The 24,660-nt window shown below is 41.9% G+C and overlaps 2 protein-coding genes across 11 annotated transcripts in view; both read right to left on the reverse strand.

The window, feature by feature from the left end:
• The window catches only part of clcn3 (chloride channel 3), a 40,818-nt gene extending 21,927 nt beyond the window's left edge, over positions 1-18,891 (reverse strand). For 4 of the 9 annotated variants that reach the window (XM_040140577.1, XM_040140579.1, XM_040140584.1 and 1 more), the window contains exons 1-2: positions 18,713-18,891; positions 9,543-9,724 (exon numbers count right to left, since the gene is read on the reverse strand). In XM_040140577.1, coding sequence (XP_039996511.1) covers positions 9,543-9,705 — 163 coding nt within the window. In that variant the 5' untranslated portion in view covers positions 9,706-9,724; positions 18,713-18,891. Of the gene's footprint in view, positions 1-2,207; positions 2,457-2,949; positions 3,199-5,590; positions 5,733-9,542; positions 9,725-18,712 lie in introns of those variants that run through there. The other 5 variants (XM_040140578.1, XM_040140585.1, XM_040140582.1 and 2 more) reach the window with 4 other exon arrangements.
• A 646-nt stretch (positions 18,892-19,537) lies between these two features.
• nit1 (nitrilase 1) lies at positions 19,538-24,647 on the reverse strand. Of its 2 annotated transcripts, XR_005708466.1 has the most exons (8): positions 24,562-24,647; positions 23,300-23,585; positions 22,762-22,995; positions 21,868-21,971; positions 21,563-21,699; positions 20,877-21,002; positions 20,385-20,770; positions 19,540-20,306 (listed from the first exon to the last, which is right to left on the reverse strand). XR_005708466.1 is itself a non-coding variant. In XM_040140590.1 (7 exons), exons 2-7 carry the CDS (start codon positions 23,362-23,364, stop codon positions 20,480-20,482), a joined length of 957 nt encoding a protein of 318 aa, XP_039996524.1. In that variant the 5' UTR covers positions 23,365-23,585; positions 24,562-24,647; the 3' UTR covers positions 19,538-20,479. The 2 variants fall into 2 exon arrangements, 1 of the variants encoding a protein (XP_039996524.1); XM_040140590.1 differs by having other exon boundaries at positions 19,538-20,770.
• Between the last annotated feature and the right edge of the window lie 13 nt (positions 24,648-24,660).

Below are 24,660 nucleotides of genomic sequence, written 5' to 3' on the forward strand. Positions count from 1 at the left end.
AGAGTTTCTGATGCCCAGAGCCAAGACAAAGAGAGCCAGAATGTTTTCTAAAAAAATAAAAGGGATTTATATAGACTGAAGACACTGCCTTTTATATTTATTTTTAAATAGGCCTTTCAAAGCACCTATTGTATGAGAGAGTGATGGTAATGACTTTGAACTCCATCTTGGTGAACCTTTGTGTGTGTGTCCTGGTGTACACTGGTAACAAATTCAGTAATGGGCAAGAAAGATTTCATTCATTCATTCATTCAAAATCCCTGCCTACTTAATAAGGAGCAACTTGGTGTCTACCACTGACCTGTTGCAAATTTTTATAAAACTAAAATAAATCGCTGCTAACATGCACCTGATTTCGGCCAGTTACTGTTTGGCATTAGAAGAAAATATAGTATTTATGAACAGAGGTGACAAAAGTGCATATTTTGTAACCGGGGTAAGAAAATAACAGGCTTCGAGCAACAACTCTCTAGAAAATTCAGGAGAGATCCATGAATTTAAAATAAGACGACAAAAAATTGCCACATATCCATGTATCGGTGGCATTACTGTCCCTCGAGGGCCATTGTGGATGATTCATGATTTGACTCATGAGACAAGTGGAACAAACTTAATTGTAAAGGAACAAAATATGCTCTAGAAAAAAGAAGAAATGATGCTGCTAAACATACTGTAGCAGCAGAAATGCTAACCAAAAACACACACACACCCACACACACACACACTTAAAAAATATGGTACAAAAATTTTCAAGTAAGAGACTTGTGCAATATCTGCTGCAAGTGCCCAGCAATGAAAAATCAAAACAAATCTTTGTGGTGAAAACTGAGTGCTTCGTAGCAGACACTGACTGAAAATATTAAATTGTTTCAATATATCTGAATCTGAAAGTCTTACATGCAGGAGAAATGACAATAACCCAGGCTATGAAGACAACAGAGCAGGAAGACTGACGGATGAGAAAGCAAACAAGCCCCTCCTGATGATACCGCACTACTGGCACCCATCAGCCGAGGCAGAAGCGCGAAGCCAATCCAAGGGTGACGCCACAGAAAAACAGAAACCGAGAGCACGTCGCCAGCACCGACCTCCCAATGGTTCACAGCAGACAAAAGACAAACACACCCACACGCACAAAAATAAGGCTTCCGTTTTTTTTTCTTCCTCCCCCTGTGCACTTTACACAGTGACGCTGCGATTCGGTTCAGCCTGCATCAGGGGCAAAAAGCCATATCAGCGCACGCCCAGGCACGCTGACTGTCAATACTACCAATTCTCTAAATGAACAGCATTTGTCACAGACTTCCTGTGTGACTCTGATCAATGAGGTGGGAAAAGACCATCGGCCGACTGTTTGTTCAGAAATTTCTGACTGTTAATGGCTGAAAAAACAGGGTCACCTCAGTCTAACAGCCACCTATTCATTCCCGTGTATTAGGTCTACTCTACTACTGTTGAGTAAATCAGATCAGGGAGGTTTAGAGACAGCCGGCTGGGATACTGTGGGTCAGCGGGGTTGGAGTAGGGTTAGTCTGCTCAGCCATCATGTGATCAGCACCGCAAACTGACCCCGCCAGCCTCCTTATAGCCTGGAGAGCACTGTCGTTGGACCACGCCAGCCTCATGACTATACTGGGGGACACTGCAGAGTCCCATGAAAAGGCGATGAATTAACTGATCGAATTCCGAAAAAGCCTGCGGACTGAAAGCCCGCTTCTTCACAACTTTCCCCTGTGTGTTTATATAGGACATGCTGGTCTTGATAGTTGAAACAAGGCCACAGTGTCTAAGGAAAATGACCTTAAGGTGACTGTTTACCCTCCTAAAGTGACCATTTTTGTTTTGCAAAAATAGTAGCACACGCACCACTTACACTATATGTTCTCTTTCACTGGTTATTAAAGCACAATGGTGGCCAAGATGAAAAATGCCAGAATATACATGGGTTAAGCTTTTTCAATGCAAAAAAAACAGCCAGAATAGGAAGAGAGAGTAGTGTGCGCAATGAAACCTGGTCACGTAGCCCGCAGGAGAAACAATTAATTCAAAAGCTGTGAGAGGACCACACACTGTACTAAAGACGAGGAAACTCCGCGAGGAGAGAGGAAATAAAGGCTTAGATGTAGGGACCGTCTGCAGGCTGAGGTCGTTGTACAAAGTGGATGTGTCCTAAACTCACTGGGGACCTTTTGTCCCTGCTCACTCACCGTAAAAATCTAACAAGGCCTGGAGGAGCCGACCAACTCAAAACTGAGAGGAAAACTCCCGGAGGGGCCGCACAGAGCAGACAAACAAGGACTCAATGCAAGAACTCAAATTTGTTGTTTAAAAAAAGAAAGATAGAGAAACACGATAATGTGTCATCGTCTGACTGCCTGCCTGCCTTCACCCCCTGAACCCTGTTGTGTGTGACATGAGCTGACGTCCTGAATCCGGCCAACAGGTGTCCTCACACTGCAGGAAGGTTGCTTTGACAACCCGCAGGGCAGCCCTACGAGCATCCACATATGTGGCAGCCACAGCCTGTGCATGTGTTCCTGCGGGGACATTAAAATGGATGCCCGCGCTGGTCTCCTCGGTCGCTGCTGCTGCTGCTGCTTCAAAGGCCCGAACGCAAGACTTCACACCACACGAGCCCGTTCTTTATCTTTCATCTCCGGCTGACGTGCACGGACACCGGTGGTTAATCATCCACAGAGGGGTGAATGGCGGAGCGAGCGGCGCGCCGCGGCGTTGCCTTTAGCGAAGGGCAGCCCCTTGGTTCGCACCGGCTCTCCGGTGTCCACGCCTCGCCAACAGCTGAGGAGGCAGCGCTCGCTTAATCCGCACCGCGCCTGCCTGCCACACGGTTACCAGCAACTCGCTGTACAAGAGGAAGGGAGGACGGCCTCCGTCGTCAGGAGGGAATCGGAGGGAAGGAGGAGAAAGAGAAGGGGGGATGTAGCTCACCTCTTCTAGGGATCTCCTGCAGGGGGATGGTGTCCCCTCCCCCGTCGTAGGGCAAATAGGGGTCGGCCGCCGCGTCCTCCTCCTCCATGTTGACAGCTGAAACGAGGCTAAACTAAGCTAGGCTTCGCTACGCACTGCTCGTTGTGTGTGCGTGTGTGTGTCGGTCTCTGCAGCCGCTGCCATGTCTCCCAGAGAAAGGCAAGCAGGGCTGCGCGAGTGAGAGAGCGAGTGTGTGTGTGTGTGTGTGTGTGTGTGCGCGCGCGCTCTCTACCTCCCCCTCCCTTTTCTTTCTCGCTCTCTCTCCACTGCAGCAGCTGACTCAGAGAGCTGATGATGTCATCACACTCACACACACACACACACGCGCGCGCGCAAACACGCACGCGGAAGGAAAGACGATCACACCAGGCCAGTCTGCCCTGCCTGCTTGGTTGCTAGGGGAGATCAGTGAGCCCTGCCTGTATGGAAGAGACCATGGTGCCGGGTCACAGGGGTAGGTGTGTGTGTTTAGGTATGGCGTGGGGGGGGGGGTGAGTTCTATAATGGAATATTCCATTCTGAGCAAGTAAAGGGGAGTTACAGTAAGGAGGTTAGGTGGAAGTTTAAATAGCTTAGTATTAGTAGAACAGGCCGAGGACCTCCCTCGATGACAGGTGTGCTACACTGTCAGGTGGATAATTGTAAAAAAGCTGTGAAAATTGGTCGACATTATGTGGCAACAATTTTTAAGAAAAATGCCCAAAAACTGCTGATTCCAGCCTCTCAAATGTGAATGTTCCCTACTTTTCCTTCTCATATCTGACAGTGAATTCAATACTTTTGAAGTAGGTGTGGCTGAATATGGTTTTTCAGGGCCAAAGCAGATGCCGATTATTAGTAGTTAAGGAGACCCATAACTGATATTTGGGGCAGATATACATTTGCAGTGAAAATTTTAGTGTTTTTATTTTGAAAAATAAAGTTCAGGGAACTCCTAGCAGCATTTCTTAGAAACCAATTTCAAACCAATTAACATTTAACTAATAGCTCCCCATAGGTTTATTGTCCCGTAAAAATAAACAAATTAAATTAAAATAATTAAAAGCAGTAAAATTTTAATTATAATTTGAATCCTTCTCTCCAACTCGCTGCCTCCAATAACCGCTCAGTACTCCCCAATTCAACTGCACCAGGTTTTTGTGGGGGAAGCACGGTTGTTCAACTTGCTCTCCTGTGAGACGGCTCCCATATCTCTCATAGAGGCTGTGAAATCCCTTCTCCGTTCCTCTTTCCTACATCTTTCCCACAAATACGGAATTCAGGGTTGACCGGCTATTTATTCACGACATATAACCAATCTTATATATTGCAGGCAGGACACCGAGCCAGACTACAAGCTGATAATAAGTCGACTTCTACTTTAAAGATGTTGCCTTGGTCTCTAGAAACATGTGACAGGCAGTTTTTTTTTTTTTTTTTTTTTTTTAGTATTTAGCATCTGACATCTTATAGAAAAGATTAATTAACAGGGTATTCTGCAAGTTAATCAATAATGAAAATAATCATTAGCTGAAGGTAGGGATGCACCATTGCCATACACTGGCAATACAGTCTAAGGCCAATATGCATCCTATTAGGCAAATCAGTTGTCAGCCAGATGTGACCTATCCACATTAAATATAGTTTCTTCGTCACTGTCATCCTAGAATTACATTCATTCAGTCACGTCAGGCCTCTGACTCCGTTTTTTTATATTGCCACAGCAATCCCTGGCCTCATGTTACCCTTACTGTACGTAAGGTCTGAGCTCATTTTGAGTGAAAATTATCCCAATTAGCGCAACGCAATGAGGCATAACGGTTTTTGGAAGAGAGAAGAGAGCACTGCTATCGATAATGGGTATCTGCAGAAACCCTAGTTTAATGTATTGGGAGAGAAAATTTCAGACCTCTGCAACGTTAGTTACAGCCTTAGATAAACTTTTCAACTCAAAATCATCTAGCCTTTTCATAGATGAAATGAAAGAGAGCTTTTTGATTGTACAAACAAGAAATACACGTTCCCGTGGGAGTCATTTGCAAATTTGCCATGTTCATTTTGTTTATATTGGAATAAAGTCCACTGCAACTGCTGCCTTGCCTGCACAATGCAAAGAGAAAATAAACTAAAGCAAGACAGAATAAGCACAATGTGGCTCCGATGTAAGACAGTTGTTCAATCCTCCTGTCTTGTGTTGACTCTACAGGAAGGATATGAGACAACAACATGTGAGATAACATCAGGACATCTCATAGCATCTGTGACATAACGCAAGACAGACTTTACTGACTCTTATGTAGAGAAACGCCCCTTACCTTCCATCCGTTACACCATTCAGAACTAGATTTCATGGGTAAAATCCAAAAGGGGTCAGACATCCACTGTATGCAGTAAACATCAGAGATGCTTTGCTACAAGCCGAAACTGCAGGAGCAACATATGGTGCAACAAGTTCCTCCTCTTGGCAGTATTGCTTGGTTTGTGTAATCTCAAGGAACATGAAAAGTAACCTGAGATAACTTCTGTTATGATTTGGTAATATATAAATAAAATTGAATTCAATTGAAAATTACTATAAAATAACAAACAGCCTTTCATACCTTGGACCTTCATGGCCCCTTACCTTTCAGCAGGGTTCCTGTTGCTAGGCAATGGCACAGGTGATGTCAGCCATAGTTTGCTGCCACCCTCCACAACAAGTCCCGTCGGGACGTTAAGACAGGACAACCACAATGTGAAGTTTGAGACGGGAAAGTCTCAAGTTTCTGTAATCCAGTGAGTTAAAAGAAACAAGACTAAATCTCTTTCAGTTCAAAAACCAAAGTTTTCCAAAGCACCGATGCATTTGTTTCTTGTACTCCTTCTAATCCAACAAAAAGTTTCAGCAGAAATCACCAGGGGGCTACGAAGAGAGCCAGTCCCCTGCTCACACTGCTGACTAAGCCGAGAGGAGGGCTTTACAAGTTTTCCTGTTAACCCACCCCTCACCATTACGTAAAAATAGCACGGGGAGGCAGTGACAAGCTACACACAAGCTTCAAGGAAGGACATTCATCCAGAGATTTCCTGAAACACTAGATCACACCAGCTGGCAGCCAAACTGGTTCAGGGGAATGTCAGTGCACGTTTGGGTGTCACAAACAAACCAAGACTGACGAGACGGGTAGGTGAAGCCCAGACTTCATTTATAACACATTAAAATATTTAAAAAGCAAGATTGTAAACAGGCCAAATAGTAGCTGTACATGTTTGTTAACCTTATTACAAATGTAGTTATTAGATTTGATTAAAAGTTTTAAAAAAATGACAGCATCAGTTGTGTTTTTGGCGTCTGCTTGTTGCAACATTTCACTGACGCTCGCTCTGTATTTGTAGGAGCAATGACAGTATAAGTGTTGGTGGTCTAGGGTTACTCTGTGCTTTCACCTCTTGTGGTTAACTGCCCAGAGGTCCAGTTTCAGAGTAAAAGAATAAAAGGCTAATCACCAGGGAGAGACTGGAGACATGGAAATGTAAGCCAATCCCTCTCAAATAAAACACATACAGTATATTGACACAACCTCTGATGCCGCCATTAATACAGTTATTCGGCAAAGACAAAATACAAAACTCATAAAGACTTTGGAAAATCCCAAAAACAGCAACGTCATTTGCAACAGCTCCCCAGATGATAAATCCTAGTGACTCTGGTGATCCCCTCACTTTCCATCAAGCTCCAACATCATGTAAAAATATGCACTTGTCCAAAACGTCCGTACTGTATGTAATAGAGCCAGGCATATATATAAATAAAAGAATTCTGTGCATGGTCGCTCATACAGTCGAGTCATTTATATGTGTGTCCTACTGAATAGCCTGGTCACCCACAGTCTCCTCTTCAATAATAAATAGTCTACACTCTAGAGTAGGTATATCACTGCTACACTTTACTGCACATTCAAATCATACCACAGAAGTCAATGGGTCATTAACTCTGTGAGTAAACCTGTAGATGCAGCTGCAGACGCATTGTGACTGTGTCCTAATCTAAACCTGTAGCCTCAATCAACAGTGTTGCGGTTAGTAGCGCTGTTTCAACGTCGGCAGATATGCCGCCAACGTCATTTAAGTCCAGTGACGGCTTGTCAGTTATCAGTTTCAGAGAATCCAGAATTCCTACAGAAAACACAAGCTTATGGTTGCATGTAAACAGAAGTGCTGAAGTGCTGCACAGAAGAAAAAGCACTGGAGATTCCAGGCACAGCCGCTCATTATCTTATAAGGATTGCAACTTTCTCCATCAAAACGTTAGTGCATATGCCAACCTCAGAAAATGGTCTAATTTTAGATGTTTTATGTGCCTTTCTTCTGAGTATCATAGCAACCTTTCCACAGAATTGTAAGTTTTTACATATGTGCAAAAGGCAACACTGAACACTAGAGTGAACGAGTTTTTAGCTTCTGAGCATTGGGTGTTCGCTTTACCAGAAATATTATGTTGGTTTTTTTTGCTTTTGTTTTTTTTAAACCAACCTTATAAGTACCACATTGTCAGTGTAAAACAGGAACAGCTGTGATTAGGCTCAAACTGAAGAAAGTTGCTCCACATGAGCAAAGACAATGACAGATAATAGTCAAATAAGTGCAAGCGAAAGGTCTGTGTTCACTTGAAGCAACTAGTCCAATTTACTTTCATCAAAGTGTTTGAAAGAAATGTGTATTTTTTTGTGTACTGTATCTTTATTCTGAACCCTCTCTGCAGAAAAAAAAAAACCATTAAACTGAATCAAATAAAGGCAGCTAATCCTAATTATCCAATTCAAATGGACAGAAAATAACCTCTCTGCTCAGCAGACACTTAAAAAAAAAAAATAGTTTAAATAGGAAAGAGTGTTTTTATCCCTTGCGTAAACACACTAGTTTGCCAACTTCACTGCTCATTCTGCATTCAAAGAGAGCAGGGATCATGTGTGTTTTCTGTTTGATCAGCTTCAAGTCAAAGCTAAAGAAATGGGGAAAAAACCGAGGATTCAGCATATTTGCTCAAACTCAGAAGAACAAACAGGATGCAGCAGATCGGATGTTGATGTTGACACCAGATATACCAGTCTGATTGCAACTGAGCTGCTGAATGAATGAGAAACAGGTGACCGCACTGGAATGGCAGGTACGGTACGACTAGAGTTATGTAGCATGGCAGCCAGACGAGGAGAAGCCTGGCAGAGGTCACTTTCAGCAGTCTAACCGTGAATTAGACAATGATCCAACTTCTTTAACTCAGCAAAAAAAGCAATGGCGCATCACATTCTTTTAAAACTGCATCATAAATGTGTCACTGTTTTATTTTAGCTAAAAATCATTAAACCACTTGCACAGCACGCTCCGCCTAACCTCTTCTATATTCGGCCAGCCGATGACGCATTTATGAATACAAAAAACAGATGATCTGCCACGTGTCTGTATTGTTACTACCACCACTCTTTGATTGCTACCAGACAGGAAAATCCACATGAGGCAGGAGATAAAAACCGCGACACCACGCACAGTAAAATGCTGGTACAAGATTAGTCACAGTTATGGACAGAAGAAAACAGGTACAACAAGACAGGAAAGACAACCAAACAAATGATTGTAAGTGAAAAAAAACAACAACCTGAAATGATAAAAAACAAACAAACTGGAGTCCTTAGAGAGCCTTACAGATGGTTATAGAGCAACGTATTAATTGATCTTTAAATGGAACATACAGAGAGGGATTAAGAAGACCTCACAAATGAATGAATGGATTTGTAAATAACTACAACAAGAATAAATATGCTTAGATAGATTGATTAAAAACAGGTAAATTAATGTCTATAGAGATTCTGACATTTGGTCGTCTGGTTCCATACCTCCATGCTCAGAACTACTGGCCATCACCTAAACTTCTTTCACGTGACTTAAGTTCCTTACTTAGGTCGGCTGAGCCAGCTCTATTGGCTGAATGAAGACAGTGAAATGCGGCTGAAAGCTCTGAAGGCGGTCTTTCGAAATGAGAATGTTTCACATATTCTCATAAGCAGGTCACAAACAAGTGATTTTCGCTCTATAGCCATTTTCCTTTTCTACTTAAATATCGGTTATTGGTTTATAACCATGTGTGAGGACGATCATCTTGAATGGATGCTGGGTAGCAGGTGTCTTGCCGGGTGTGACAAGACAGCATGTAGAGCAGCTGATGGGTGTGGATGGAGAAGACGAGGGGGCAGATGGCAGAGCGGCTGTGTCTCACGACAGCGGCACACACAAACGGACACACACTTAATGCATCCTGACATCGGCGGTGGGGTGACTGACAACCAGAGCAGCATTTCCACGCTCCGTCTGGCCAAGCATGAACCACAAGAGAGTCGATATTTGGATTTGAATACGCGACAAGAGCGAGGTCAGGGCATGATGGGGAGCTCAGCAAGATTTCAAGGAAAGATGCTATCTGATTGGGTCGTGAGGGCTGGGGTTCATCAAGCCTGGGTCATGGAGGGGAAGCTCAAGAGAAGCAGATTTGGGACCAATAAAACTGCTGGGTGAGGTATTTGGAAGTATCCCGTACTCCCTACCTGGGGAGGCAGCGTCTCCGTCCAGCAGGTTGTCGTCCTCAGTGGTGTGGAAGTCCATGATGACGCCGGCTCCATCCAGCAGCTCCTCGTCGCTGCTGGCGCTGGCGATGCTGTTGTAGCTGTTCCTGCAGTAGCCTCTGTGGTACAGCTGCTCCGACTCCATTTAGCAACACGCCGATGCCCTGGATGATAAGGAGGGAGGGAGAGAGGAAGGGTGTGGTGGAGATATACACACCGTGTTGTGAGGCGGCTAGATCATAGAGTCTACAGGGTGAAGTGAGTCTATCGGGTACACTGATGAGTAGGGGTGGGTTGTTAACGTGCATACAGCAAAGACAGATGGACACAGTGCAGCTGTGATGGATGAGATTATTGTTTTACAAACATATATATAGTCCAGCAGAAAGCAACTTTGTCATTAGCTGAAAAGCAGAACAGACACAAACAGGCGCCAGATCTAGTTCTCAGACCAGCTTACAGTTTACTACAAAAAAAACAGAAAACCCAAGTACGACAAGTTTGTTGAAAACCAGAACTTGCTATACAAGCTGAAATGTAACAATGTTGTCACACATTCACTAATTTTATCCATCCATTACGTTTCTGTCCCGGTCTTTTCGAAGATGAAGCAACCAGCACCTTCACTAGGGAACCAAAACAGCCAAATTAAGCCCACAAAGTCCTTACAAAGTACTTTCCTACACGTGACAAAGAGAACTTGACCTTTCTTCTATCTTTCTAATGTGTGTAGAAATCCGTATTTGAACAAACTGAATATTATACTGTTTGTTAGATCACTGCCTCCCATTTTCACGTATCAGTGAACAACGCTGTGAAAGACCATGCCTTTGGTATTTATTCTTTAAAAACCCACATACATTTTTGTCTACTACTTTGCGAGTTTTCTTCTGTTTTATAAAAAATTCCAGGCAACACAGACACACACACACATACACATATTATACAACAGAGTCCGCTACATCTCCAAGCTGCAGCTAACCTTGAGAGGTAAGAGACAGTTTGATTCGGGACGTCCATTAGGCTGCAAGATGAATGTGGACTGTCAGGGTGGCTAATATGGAGGATAAGATGAACGACGATGGTCGGCCGAACTGAACTCATGAGCCCCAACCCTCCATGCCAGCAACAAATCAGAGTCGTGGAGAATAAATGCTTGGGTATTTGACCAGAGATGGACGGAGAAGAAGAAAATCACGTTTGACCTTTGACTGTAGACTCTAGACGATCAACAAATCCAGTGTGAATGATTACTTTTCACACTTGCTTGGGTTTCTTAGCCACACCTGACAAAAAAGTAAATACCTTGGCTATTAAACAGCCTCCATTCTCTCACTCTTACCTTCGTAGCTCTTTTCTCACAATTTTTTTTGTAAAGCTTTATTTTACAGATCTGCAATCGCGGATAAATTTCTTGGAAATCAGTACGTCATTTGGCACTAATTTTGAGGGTAAAGGAGGACAGTGCGGAATATATATTTTCCTAATTAATTCATTCCAATTGATTATTGCTGTGCCCTAGACAGCCTTTTAATCAGTGCACATGCAAAAATTAGAAATATGTCTACAGGCATTAAATAATTTCAACACATGTGGAGAATAAAGTTTCCAATAATTCAGGAATAATTAAAGAATACTGTTTTTAAGGCAGGACCCTGATGGACTGATGACATCAGATCATGTTAATTCAGATAATGTAGACCCACTGGATCGCTGAAGACTGGTTTGACTGGATGAGTTTCGGCCAGTTTGGCTTATTGCCAAAGTGCAATACCTCTGATAATGCACTTGGGCGATACTGCATACAGCTACGAATAACTCTTAACTTGTTTGTTTCCTTCGGACAATGCGTACAAAATTTTACATCAAGATATGTGGCGGTGGTGATATAACAAAAAACCACTTCTGTTTGCCCGGCCAAGTGGTGTGTATTTATAGACCGAGGGATTAAAATGGCACATGGACATCCTCCCTACAATGAGGGGATGATCGCGATAATAATGCTGCTGGGCCACGGGGGAGCGGGGCAGCATCTAGGCAAAGCTATTCGCCCGCTCTCAAACCTCGCCCCCTTGTGGAAAAGCCGGAAAACTACACCAGAGTCTGTCGTCACAAACGTGGCTCCGGCAGTGACGGATTTGACCTAAGATGACCCCCGCCAGTCTGCGCACAATGACAGTCCAAAGACGCTTGAAAATTAAAGACTACTGGAGTATGTTTTTAGGGATATCAGCCTAAGGGGGCATGATAAGTCACAAAGTAATAAAGAAAGAGAAACATTTAATGTCCTGAAGTGCTGTAGCCTGACTGATCTTCACTAATCCTTTACGGTCTGATAGGTGACTCCATAGTCCTCTGTACCTCTGTGAAAAAAAACCTGGGGCTAATAGTTTTCTAAGCTCCCCACATATCAACCAGAGTGAATTCGATGTCCTACTTGTTTCCTACTTGACTTCCCACCATTTGTCGTGTCTTCATTTTTTTTTTTTTCCCTGCAGTGTTAGTGTGGACATTTAAAGTGAAAAGGAAGTGAAGAAAAAAAAAAAAAAACAGCTGGGGTCAGCTCATTCGATTTAGGGAAGAGGATTTCTCTTCTTCTGTGAAAACTGCTTCTGTAAAAAAAAAAGGAAAAAAAAAGGACCCTTTATCCGGTGAATACAGAAAGGATGAAAAGCGAATGCTTCAACAAGAGAAGGCAAAGTGTATGTTCAGTTTGTATGACAAACTGAGAGAATAAAAGGCTGTTTCTAATGGATTCTCAACAAGAGGGGAAGTATGTTTTAAAAAATAGTGAGTTTCGGGGCAGCACAGATATTATTTAACTAGTGGAAAGTCTAAAAGTTTGAATGTCTCTAATGCTTTTTGAGCTGAGCACTGTGGCTTGACCGCAGCGCTGAAAAACATCATCAAATGCATCAACGATCTGATTCACCAGCTAACAAAACTGCTACGGGGCTTCCTATCTAACGTTTGCTTTAAAGAGTAGATCCGCACCGACTCCCACAGCTCGGAGAGCTGCTCCCTGCACTGCTCTCTTTGGGTTGAACCCGCCGGGCATGTCGCATTTCTGGCCACACACACACACCGATCAGCGGTGTCACAGCAGGTGTTTTTCTCCTCAGCTTTCAAAGACAACAGGCGTCTTGTGAAATCGCTCGGGGTATGGACAGAAGTGCAACATGTTTTACACTTCACTTACACATGTAGTATAGATTCCCACATCACATATCTCGATTAAACTTATTTAGTGCTCTCCAATCAAACTCCGATCAATGTTATATTTAAAATTGGCTTGCAACCGCACTGGGCCTTTTACTTCAGATGTTTTGTTGCAGTGAGGGTCATTCACCACTGGCAAATAAGATCTGACACATTGTTATGACAGTGAAACTACAGGCTGGCCGACTACAAAAGCCCCCCTGCAAACGCCAACAGTGAAAACTGAAGAGGAGTAATCCTCGCTGGCACAAAGTCCATAATGCAGGCAAAGAGGAAAGAGAAACTTTTCCTGCGCCAACAATCACAGAGATTCACCATGAGACAGGACTTCCCTTTGAGCTATAGCAGGTCAGCGTGGCCAGGAAATTCAATTCAGCCTGTAGACAAAAGTCAGCGTCGAGGGCAGAGAGCTTTGATTGAACTCATGTGATACTGTTTATTGCACTTTGGCCTCTAGTTAAAAAGCAGAGTCACCGTGATTTGACTTTTCACCAGTCCGAAATTTAAACCAGTCTGCTTAGCCACACAACACTGTCTTTTGGATTCAAACAAAGCCCTTGTGATAATTCTTGGGCTTAAAGGAAACAGCACAACGGGAGTGCTGATTCATGCAGCAATGTTAACCAGGACAAATTGGAGTGAGAACATAAAGGTGTGTAATTATCTTTTCAGACTGATCCGATTTCAAATGAACTGTGCTGCTGAGCCTCTTAACGATGGTCTGCTTTAATTAGACTTGTCATCCTTCCTCCTATCTCTCTCTGCTGGTGACATTTGATAGCTGTAATTATGGCAGTCTGCGGTGTACGTGTTTGTTCATGTTTCCCCCTTGTAGTTTGAAACAGAAACCAAAACAGCAATTATGCCAAGAAGACTAGAGTTTGTTCAATACCGGGGAGTTTCTACCCTGCGAGTCAGATTTCATGTTGCCGTTTGAGGACGTGGATAAGATGAGGAGAGGGAGGAGTGTGTGTGTGTGTGTGGGTGGGTGTGTGTGTGTGTGTGTGACAGCCGATAACAGCGGTATAATCAACGGTGAGGGAGCAAAACGTTGCAGGGTCTGCTGATGTCACACAACTAGTCGAGCAGCGAGGGGCCTTATCTTCCTCCGGCTGGTCACTATGGAGGTGTTGCCCAGGCGACCGTTGCTGGGATGTGATTCAGCATTTTGTCCTCCCTCTAACCGACAGGGCTCACACCTCCTCCACAGACGGGGCCAATACGTTGACACACATCCGTCAAATGAAGCGGGCGGTCGATACATGGGTCGCTTTGTGGCAAAACATCCACCGTACTGCAGCTCCAACACAGCGGGGAGCTTTCACTCCTCACAATTATTGGAACCTCGGCAATGTGGAGCTGATCAGAAGTATCCCTAACACTGACAAACTGCTGAAGCTGCGCAGTCATGTAGTGATGACTGAAGAAATAACACACACATATTCAGTTTATGGAGGAAATCATGCAAATACCACGAAATAAGGTCTGTCAGTGGATTTAACTAAATCTTAATCGATATAGTTATTCATTAAATAATTCAGTCTATTAAATTAAAAAATTATAACAAATGCCCGTTGCAAATTACCAGAGCTCAAAGTGACTACTTAAAATTATGTATTTTAGCTAACCAACAGTTAAAAAATCCAATGATATTCAGTTCGTAATATATGGAAGAAAGTAAAACTCCCCATTAAATTATGAATTTCCCCTCTGGGTATCAATAAAGTCTTCTCTTAAATTTTCAGGAAATGTTTTTACTAGTTTTATTTGAAAAATTCTTTTCAACAATTAAGCAATTATCAATATAGCGACTGGCTAACACTCAATCGACTTGTTGATTAAGTTAATAAGACGTCAAAAACTACATTAAGCTAAAAATTTCACATTTTTTTTGGCTTAAAGGTAATTTTTTGATGAAGTTTGCCAAGCCTTAAAAAAAAAAAAAAAAACAACTAACTGTTTCACATTGTGTTTGGGGGAAGGTTAGTACATAGGCAGTCTTGTTACGGTGAATTCACACCAGATTAATAGAGGTGCTGGTTACAGCATGAGTACCAATAAAGACATAATAAATATGTACCGCAGACAGTTCCTGAATACAGAAGCAGAAATGTTGGTAACGTTGATTAATAAACTAATGGACAGATTTAATCAATCGTACATTTGATTATATTAGTTTATCACTGATATATCAGTGATAATATCAGTAGTCGTATGTATCTTTTAAAAAAATTGTTTTTCCTTTAATAACAAATTTAAGGGACCCTCATAAAATGTTTATGTGTTGCATTTATTTTTTTGTTTAAAAGTACCATCGGCTAATAAAAAGTTATCAGATCTTATGAAATCTTCAATGTTAATATCAGTATTAGCCTCAAAAATCTAATACTGGTCAGGCTCTGATTGACAACCGATCATTTTGGATCATAATCAAATAAAAATGCACAGCATATCCTGGTTACACTTTTACAAATTAAGATGAGCTTGCTTGTCTCTGTGTCTTATTACTATGGAAGAAAGATCTGAATTTTTCGCTGCTGATGAGACTAAGTAAGAAAACAAACTGGTCAAATTGACATAATAACATTCGATATTCGACAGATTACATGAGTCATCAATTAATGGCAAAAAGTAACAGGTTAATTAGCAGTGAAATTATCATTGGCTCTGGCGCTTAATATGTGCGTGTACTGTGTGTCTGCAAGAGTCTCACAAAGACGTGTACGATGGAGACCTGGAATTTGCATCATGTAAATTACAATATCAGTCAATATGCTGCTGTATGAACGGGAGATACTGCCATGTAAAAACAACAGGCCTGACTAAAGACAGGGGACGTACCTACTTTTCAAAATGAATGCTGAAAAAATGAATAATACATGTCCTAAAAAAAAAAAAAAAAAAAAACAGAAAAGAAATACAGCCAACCATTCTTGAGTGTGTGTGTGTGTGTGTGTGTGTGTGGGGTCAATGAGCCTTTGTCAGCTACCAATTTCATACAGCCTATGCCAGTCTGGGAATATTATTACCTCTGCCAAGGAGGTTATGTTTTCACCCGTGTCCGTTTGTTGGTTTGTTTGTTTGTTGGTTTATTTGTCAACAGGATTAGACAAAAAGTACTAAACCAGTTTCCACCGAACTTGGTGGAGGGATGGGGCACGGGCCAGAGAAGAACGCATTAAATTTTGCGGAAGATCCGGATCATTTACAATAAATCTTTGCTACGGGGTCTGTGTACGTTGTTTGACACTGGCCTCGGTGGAGGTCTGTGCTTCTCTGAGTGCAATTCTAGTTCTACTTGGGAGACAGCAGTGGATACATCCTGGAATAAGAAAAGAGTTTAATTCAAATCTACCAGACCAGTGAAAAAAGAAATAAGTGGAATGGTGAAATAATGAATATCCATCACTACAAGTCGATTTAAGTATCGAAATTTGCTGTAATTCTGTGCTACTTATCATTTATTAAGAACATCACTTGTAGATGTAAAGTCCAGGTTGATGTTTTAAACTAAGAGGTACAAGGAGGTCAAAGCCAAGACAGTGATTTAGCAAAATTCAAAAACGCGTTATCTTTGCTGGTCCGTCCAGATGAACAATATCGGACATAAACTGTAGGTGATCTAGGAGACTGTGACCTGAATGTGTGACCTGAGGGGAGGGAGAGAAACGCTTGAATGAGATGTCGCGACTGTCTGACTGTGAATGAAATCTCTAAAGCCTGGCTTAACAGAACGGTAACAAAGGCCCCGGACAAACATAACACAATCAGGGGCGCCGATTACACCAACAGGGAAAGCAAATCAAGTAAGGAACGCTGCAGCGCTTTTGGCTTGACCTGTCACTAACCACTGGGTGGAAAGAACAAAAATACCACAAAGTCCGATCCTGCTGTAACAGGACGGACGGCTAATCATCAATCATTGATGTACAAGTGAATACCTTAACAGAGTGAGAAGGAAAGAGTAGGGGAAAATTCACTCAGGTTTATGGTTAACATTAACACTAAGGTTAGTGTTATGGCCAGCTTGTTTTTCAGGCTTCATTAGTTCCCGGGGCTCTGTGAAATGAAATAAGACATTCAAGCCTGAAATACAGCATCCCAGCTCACCCTACACAAGAGTCCCTAGACCTCATATGCCCCACATGCTGTATGCCAGCGCTGAAACGATTAGGCCATCGACTATTTTATAACTGGAAAATTGTTTGTCATGTGAGTGAGTATTTGCTGCTTTTCTCTGTTTTACATCATTTTAAATGGAATATTTTGGATGCTTGGACTGCTTGTTGGACAAAACAAGATATTTGAAGAGGTCACCTTAGTCTCTGGGAACTTGTGATGGGAATGTTTCAGTTTTCTGGCTTTTTATATACCAAACAACTAAGTAATTAATCAAAAATGCAATCAGCAGATTCATCAATATTGAAAATAGTCATTAGCTGCAGCACTACTGTCAACACCAGTCATCAAATATGTTTAGATATGGAAATAATTTATAATTTATGTAGTTAATGCCAACAGACTACAAAATTATGGGAGGTCAACTTTCATTTTTCAAGTTATTATCACACTTCAGCCAAAGTAGCTTAATTATAAGCAGTTTTATTTAATAAAACAAAACCTCGATGTCAGAAAAATATTGAAGCGTCAACAAACATTTGTTTTTGTTACTGATCCATCTGCCAGGTATGGGAACGGCCATTGCAAGTTGGCCTGGGCTGTAAAAGCTGTGGTACGTGGCAGTGGTTCATGCTGTATAAGTAAACATTAAATAAATACATTTTCCCAATTACCTGGTTTATCATTTGGACTACAAACTGTTGGAAAATGGTGACTTACTTTGTCCTAGAGAAAAAGGTCCAGAACCCAAAGACATTCATTTAACTATGACAAGAGACTTGCAAAAAATTCCCATTGTGAAGCTGTAGCCAGTGAGTCTTTGCCTCTTTTGCCTTATAAGTGACTTAGACTATCAAATTTGTTGCTGAATATGTTTTTGTTTTTCAACCAACTGATTATTCCACTAATAAACTTAGTAGTAAATATCAATCGGCTACATGAAGATGGGGAGGAACTGTCATTTTCAGCTAGTATTCACAAGTTATTTAGAAACAAAACTTAACAGCTGTTATGTAGTTTGCTTTTATACAACAATACCTCAGTGTTAGAGAAATGCCACTATATATGCTAATATATGACCCAACTTTTTTCCCTCTACAGCCCTGCCAGTTAGTTTCTTTGACACTGAGATACACACTAAACTAATTTGATGAAATGGGGGAAATCTCGCTTTTGGAGGACAACGCTGCATTGCCTGAATTTTCTAGGCAAGACGACAGCCTGCACAAGCACAGGAACAAGCACAAGCTGATGGTGAAAAACAAAAAAAAAAAAACAGCAACCATGACACAGCCGGCATGGCAGTAAAACCTCACAGACAGTCCTCTCGGGCTCCGGCAGACGCTCGGCGGCTCGCCGCGCACGCATTTAGCGTTACATCTGCAGTGCGAGGTGTCAACGACCACGGAAAAGCACATCACTGTTTGCGTGCGGCCGTCGGGTCGCGCAGCTTCAGTTTTTCCTCTCGGCTGCAGCCGATGGCCTGCGTCCACCAAAGCGTGGAAAAAAAAAAAAAAAAAAAAAATTCCTCAAAATTGTATTCAGGCAAGCACGCAAGCTAATGCGGCCGGAGCTAGGAGCTAGCTAGCACCTGTTCCAAGCAGAGAGAAGGATGCGAAATGATGCCTGTGAGTTCACAACATTTGGCAGCGGCAGGAGGATGGACGGCCTCGGGTGGTGAAACACACACACACAGACACACGCACACACACACATCTCCAGTCTCCAACACAGTGAGCTAGGTTAACCGACCTAACGGGTGATTTAAAAATGGAGAGAAAAAGAAAAAGAAAAAAAAAAGCAGAGCTACGTACCTTCGTGATGCCTCAATTACAGCACGGGCACAACAATTCATCCTTTTTCCTAACTGGAAAGGAGGATGTAGTCTCCTGCTACACGAGTGGATGTGACATTCCCCACATCATGATGGTGTTTTCTGTTGTCGGTCCCATTCCTGTGTCAGTGACGGCCACTTCCTGTTTCCCATCCCAGCGGCGGCGGCGGCGGCGGCAGCAGAAGACCCCTCCTCCTCCTCCTCCTCCTCCTCCTCCCAGTCCTTCGTCTCTGCGATGGTGAAACAGGCAAAGAAGGAGAGATCTCATCAATTAGTCTTCAACTCAGTGCAATCAAACTGCCGGGATTAAAGAAAAGTGATGTTGCTAACTAGAAACGACAAGCAGTATTACTTCACGCACCTGTGTAGTGCCAAAACAAGCGGTCAATTAATCGATTAGTCAACAGTTTCGATAATCGATGATTCATTACAGACACTTGCCAAGCATGAGCACTTGCTGGACACTTTTTTTCTCAGACGGGAGGATTTGCTGCTTCTTTCTCTTTGCTGGCTTATATATAATGTTGCAAAGTGCAAATCCTTGGGTTTCTGACCGGCGGTTGCACAAAGGGAGAAATCGGAGTGTGAGGAAACCTCTTACGCTCCGGGGATCTGAAGGCGCCACCGTGGGGTCTGGACAGTTGTCGTGGACCACTTCACTCTACGTCTTCGCGACAAAAGCCACACGGATGAACCTCAAACCGAAACCTTCCCTGTACGACTTCAGACTCGGATGGACGCTGTTCGCATTAACATATTTGGCCCATGTATGTGCATAATTCAACATTTTATATGTTTCTGGCCACTGACAGAAGATGTTTCTTCACCATTTTATTCATAACCTGCTTGTACATTCACATCTCATGTTACCACTGAGAAAATGAAAAAAACGGTTTATTTGTATTAGACAAAAGAAGACAGACCAAGAGACACTTTTCAGATTTATGAGTTTATATCATAACATAATCTTTCAGCACGATACTGTTTAATATTGTAAAAAAAAATTGCAATTGATTTACTTAAAATTGAATGTTTTACTGTGAGCGTTCACAAAACTAAACCGTTTATCTAACCATTTTCTCCAGTTCTTACTAACCAAAAGTAGCATCTATTGATCAGTATTGAGTAAAGTCCTTTACAAACTAATTTGGGATGATTTGAGCTGGAGGTCTGGGCCACATTTTCTTTTTCAATTTTCAAAGTCAACAAAAACTTAGTGAGTGAGCTTTCCTAACTGGAAATGAGACTATCCAATGTAGTTAATGATCAAATGACTTAAAAGAAAACTGAGGAAGCTGAAGAAGGAGCAGAAGCAAAGGTAGTTGGTTTTCACCTCAGCCACTATGAGCAGCTCCCCCAGCTACTCCAACTTTCAACTTCCCTGATTATTCATTTATTAAAATCTTCATCTGAAAAGAATGTATGCTTCTTTCTTCACACAGTAACGTGATGTTTCCTTCATCTCAGCCTGGCGTTTCTGATCAAACAAGCTGAAAATGATTTCTCTTTTGATCACTTATTAATCAAGTCATTTGAAGTGCTCATGGTGCAGCTTGACAGAAACCTAAAACAACCTGAAACGAAAAAAGAAAAAACCTGTTATGCTTCTGAAATTTGTACTTGACCTAAAACCAACTTCATCAATTCAATACCTTATTTAGTTTGTCTCCTCTGTTCCCTATTACTGATAGACAACACCCCGTTTAGTTTGTTGTCCGTATTCACTGTCTTTCCAGTGACACAGATTTTAAAATTTCCACTTCTCTTGTGGTAAAGTCTTTTCCAGACTGTGGTAGAAGCCAGTATCTCTGCGGTGCTGTTGGACCGGCATGTTTCTCCTGGTGCTGCTGACTTTTTCCAGGTTGATCTCCACCAGCACCATGCCTGGATTCTCCCCTCCGCAGTCTCCCAGCACCTCGCCCCAGGGGTCCACCGCGAGGGCGTGGCCGTAGGACAAGCGCTTCTCATGGTGCCGACCGACCTGCGCTGCCGCCACTACGAAGCACTGGGTCTCGATTGCCCGTGCACGAAGTAACAGCTGGGAATAAATACATTTCAAGTACATTTTCATTGAAATTTTGCTTTGGTTTGCTTAAATTCATATCTTATAGAAATTCTGGCTGTCTTATAATGACTCATCCCACCTCCCAGTGAGCGGCTCCTGTTGCTACAGTGAAGGCTGATGGGTATGTCAGGATCTCGGCCCCATGCCTTCGCAGAGCCAGTGATAACTCGGGGAATCTCAGATCATAGCAGATACCCAAACCAACCTACGGCAACAACAAAAAAAATAGTCAAAACAATGACAAACATATAAACAGGTCCAAATGTTAAGCTAGAGATGGGAAGCACAAAGTAGATCCAAAACAAGCCTGGAAATTTTATCCATGAAATTCCACGATATGGAAAATTATCTGAGTTAGAATATTTCGCCTTTATGTTCCTCTAAATTTTATAAATCATCTACTGTATCTTAAAAAAAAAAAAAGCAAACAAACAGTTCAGGCCTTAGGTGGTTTCACTACTTGCGGCCAAAACTAAAAATTCCTATTCAAAAATGTTGGTTTCTTTCCAGTAAACCCCGTCCAAATCTGACAGTAATATGACAACAGTACATTTATACATTAGTTTGTCTCCTTCTGCTGACCGATTTTTGGGATATGTTACGTTTTGCATCAAGGTTTCAGAACTGAAAAAAATAAAATTTTATATTCCTCAACTGTTGTGGTTTTCTGGGACAGTAGGTTTCTCAAAAGTAAGATATAACGTGAAGAATGCATGTGGTTAAACAGGTCCATTAGGTGATGGTTTTTATCTCGGAAAATGACACCTTGCCGATGGGAGTTTGGACCGGAGACACGAGGGAGGGTCCGGGGATGGTGAAGGCACTTTCTCGGAGGGATACTCCTTTCTCTGGCAGCTCCACGTCAAACAAATGGGACTTCCTGTAGACTGAAACAATGTCACCTGGGGGTGTGATGACAGTGTGTCAGTGTTAGTATACTGCTTGCATGTAGTCGTGTGTACCGAAAGGAATCATCAAGTGGAAAACACGGACTGCGAGTTTTATTAAGTTTTCTGTGTGTGTAATAGAGTTAGAGAAACCAGAGAGAGAGATTGTTAAATGGAAAGTACCTTTATCATTAATTATGATCTGACTGTTGTAGATTCGTCTGTCAGTCTCCCATTCAGGTCCCCGTTCATGAAATCCTCCAAGAGACAGCCACACCTCCAACTTCCTGGAAGAAGGAGAGTTGTAGAAATCCTAAACGAGAGCCAGTTATCCACATCCCACTCACTTGACACATGCGGCAAGGTAACTAGGCAAGATAACTAGATTTTACTTCAAACTTTTACTTAACTATAAAGACCTGACTATAAGAGCAGGAAACATAGGTTTTCGGTCATCCTGTAAATGTGGCTACCTGCTGACAGATTCGTAGTTTAAACTTGTAATCTACAAATACTTGGTTATGAAATACTTATTGAACACAAGATGGTTGCAGAGTTTCAGTTATTGCGGCACACAAGGTTTTATTTCTTTGCACATGAGCTAAAAAGGTGACAGAGAAAACACTACATTTTTTCAAAGACCTGCAAGTAAAACACTTTTCTCATACACACGTTATAGATTAGTCTACCCAGCAGTATATAGTGTAGTTAAAATGAGCTCCAAGTCAACTAGCTATAACATTTAAGTGTTGCTTTGATATTAACGTTTTAATAATAATGATGATTCAGTAGTATAATATTAGCGAGCAGCAAAGTGCAGCAGGTGAGCAGGATCAACAAATAAGCCCAAATAAACACAAAATCCTCAAATTGCAATATTACGAGTCACTAAACATTCATCTTTCAAACTTCAGAAACATATGTTGGTGTGACTTCCATAAAATGAAGCACATGACAGCTATAAACACCTACCAATACTGTCAAAATTGTTATATTACATTCACATGCACTAGTACTTGCCATTACATAAACTTTAACAAAATCTCAACATTTTCCTGGGAAAAACCGTTTCTCTACCTGGCTAGCCGAGTGTAACGTGAGATTATGTCTCCCGTTAGGCTCTCAGACAGTGAAAGCGTCTCCTCTCGACTGGATCCGATGTAGTCAAAGCCCTCGGGCAGGAAGACCATGCTGGCCCCACGCTCCCTGGCGTCCTCCACCAGCTGCTTACAGGCAGAGAAGTTGGCCTCTTTGTCTGGAGTGGCCGTCACCTGGCAGACTGCAGCCACTGAGTGAGGGACAGTGGACATCCTGCATGGAGAAGAGGTTATTACACGGTGCACAGAAGCTGCATGCCAAGGAAACATGTCAGGTCAACCAGGGTTGATCATTAACTGCAATAATCTTTCTTTTAATATATTTATTGTATAATACTGTATATTATATATATATATATATACATATATATATACATACACACACACACATATACATATATACAACTTTGCACCCATTATGACGACATTTAAGTTTAATTTATCATAGATTCCTTTTTACAAGGGCTAGCTATTAGCTGTCAAAACAGTATATGCCCTTGTCAGTATAATAAACAAACCTGTTTTTCAGCCTAATCCTGTGTCTCCAAGCTGACAATCCCAAAGTGCACCTGACCGTGAACATTGATCCGAGGTGACCCGGACGGCTTGTCACCTTCCCTGCTTAGTCCATGTGAGTTTCATATAAAAATGTGGTTCAGTGTTCATTTCAGTCCTCTGCAAAAGGAAGACTTATGCTACGTTCTTCTTCTTCTCTAGCGTGTCAGCGGCTAGAAACCAGGGTTGAGGCACGCCGCCACCACCTGCTGGGGAGTTTTTATTTCTGTGATATTGCTGTGGTGCATACTGGAAAAATAAATGGCGACAAAAAAGAGAAAGTTAATGACAGGGACTTGTGTAAAGTAATAAAAATATATAAATAAATAAAACAAAACAAAAGGTTGCGCAGTGTGTAGTATTAAATTGTAAAATTGACATAAGATTGAGAGTATTTGCGGCTTTGGGGTTGATAGGAGGGCAGAATGGTTTGGATCTACTGTTTTAAATGTTATTTTTGACAAATTTCAACATCGGTTTTTCGTTATAAAATTTACCCACACGACAAACACATTACAAAAACCAAGCAGCCCACCTCTGAATAGTAATACAGATGAATGGATAAGGTGCCGGTTGACTGTGTACGCCTCCTCCCGTTAAGTGCGGTCCAATACAACAGCTCCGCCCTGATGACTTCTACATCGCATACCGGAAGGTGTTTTTGATATATTCGCCACTGGTGGACAAAACAGATTCAGACTCTCTCGCGTTGCTAACACTGTTATCATGTATCTGTATCTGTTTTAAAAGCCTACATACATTTTAAAGAACCGTTTGGCTGCATATTGTTTTGTCATCTGAGCTTTGGGAGGTTGGTATCAACAGTCATGAGGCCAAAACAGAATGTGTCTGAATGATCAAAATAGCTATTTATTAATGCATCTTTGGGTTAAAACATCCTAGACCTGCTCCAGGAGACTTTATGATGCTTTTTCAGAAATTAGAATATGGGATGTTATTGGTTGTTGCATTTTTCTGGGTGCCAGGACAATCAGTAGCTAAAGAAAATCAAGTAGCTGATAAATTAATAAATTAAATTACAAAAAATTTTAATCTCTTGCAAAGTAAACTGTTAATCTGAATGTTTTAGAATTTGTTAGGGAAAAATTAGATACAGAGTGGCGAGAACAGAAGCGGGGGTTGGCTCTATTTTTTTTATTGGAAAACAACAATTAAAAGAAAAGGCTATACGTAGTGTGTTGGAGAATGATGAAGTTGTTCTTACCAACTAAGACACTGTGGTTTGGCCAGCTACACGAAATCATAAGCAAACACCCACTGGTCAGGCCAGTATAGTGATCCAGAAACACCCAAAATCTACTAG

This window comes from Xiphias gladius, chromosome 12 (assembly GCF_016859285.1).
Source record: "Xiphias gladius isolate SHS-SW01 ecotype Sanya breed wild chromosome 12, ASM1685928v1, whole genome shotgun sequence".
Taxonomy (NCBI): Eukaryota; Metazoa; Chordata; class Actinopteri; order Istiophoriformes; family Xiphiidae; genus Xiphias; species Xiphias gladius.

What these genes read in the sequence shown, in the direction of transcription:
- nit1 (XM_040140590.1), bottom strand. Translation starts at nt 23,364, where the DNA reads ATGTTCACGGTCAGGTGCACTTTGGGATTGTCAGCTTGGAGACACAGG. An exon ending in AGGATTAGGCTGAAAAACAG is followed by an intron (nt 22,996 to 23,299) that starts GTTTGTTTATTA and finishes TTCTCCATGCAG; the next exon opens with GATGTCCACTGTCCCTCACT. An exon ending in CAGGAGCCGCTCACTGGGAG is followed by an intron (nt 20,771 to 20,876) that starts GTGGGATGAGTC and finishes ATTTATTCCCAG; the next exon opens with CTGTTACTTCGTGCACGGGC.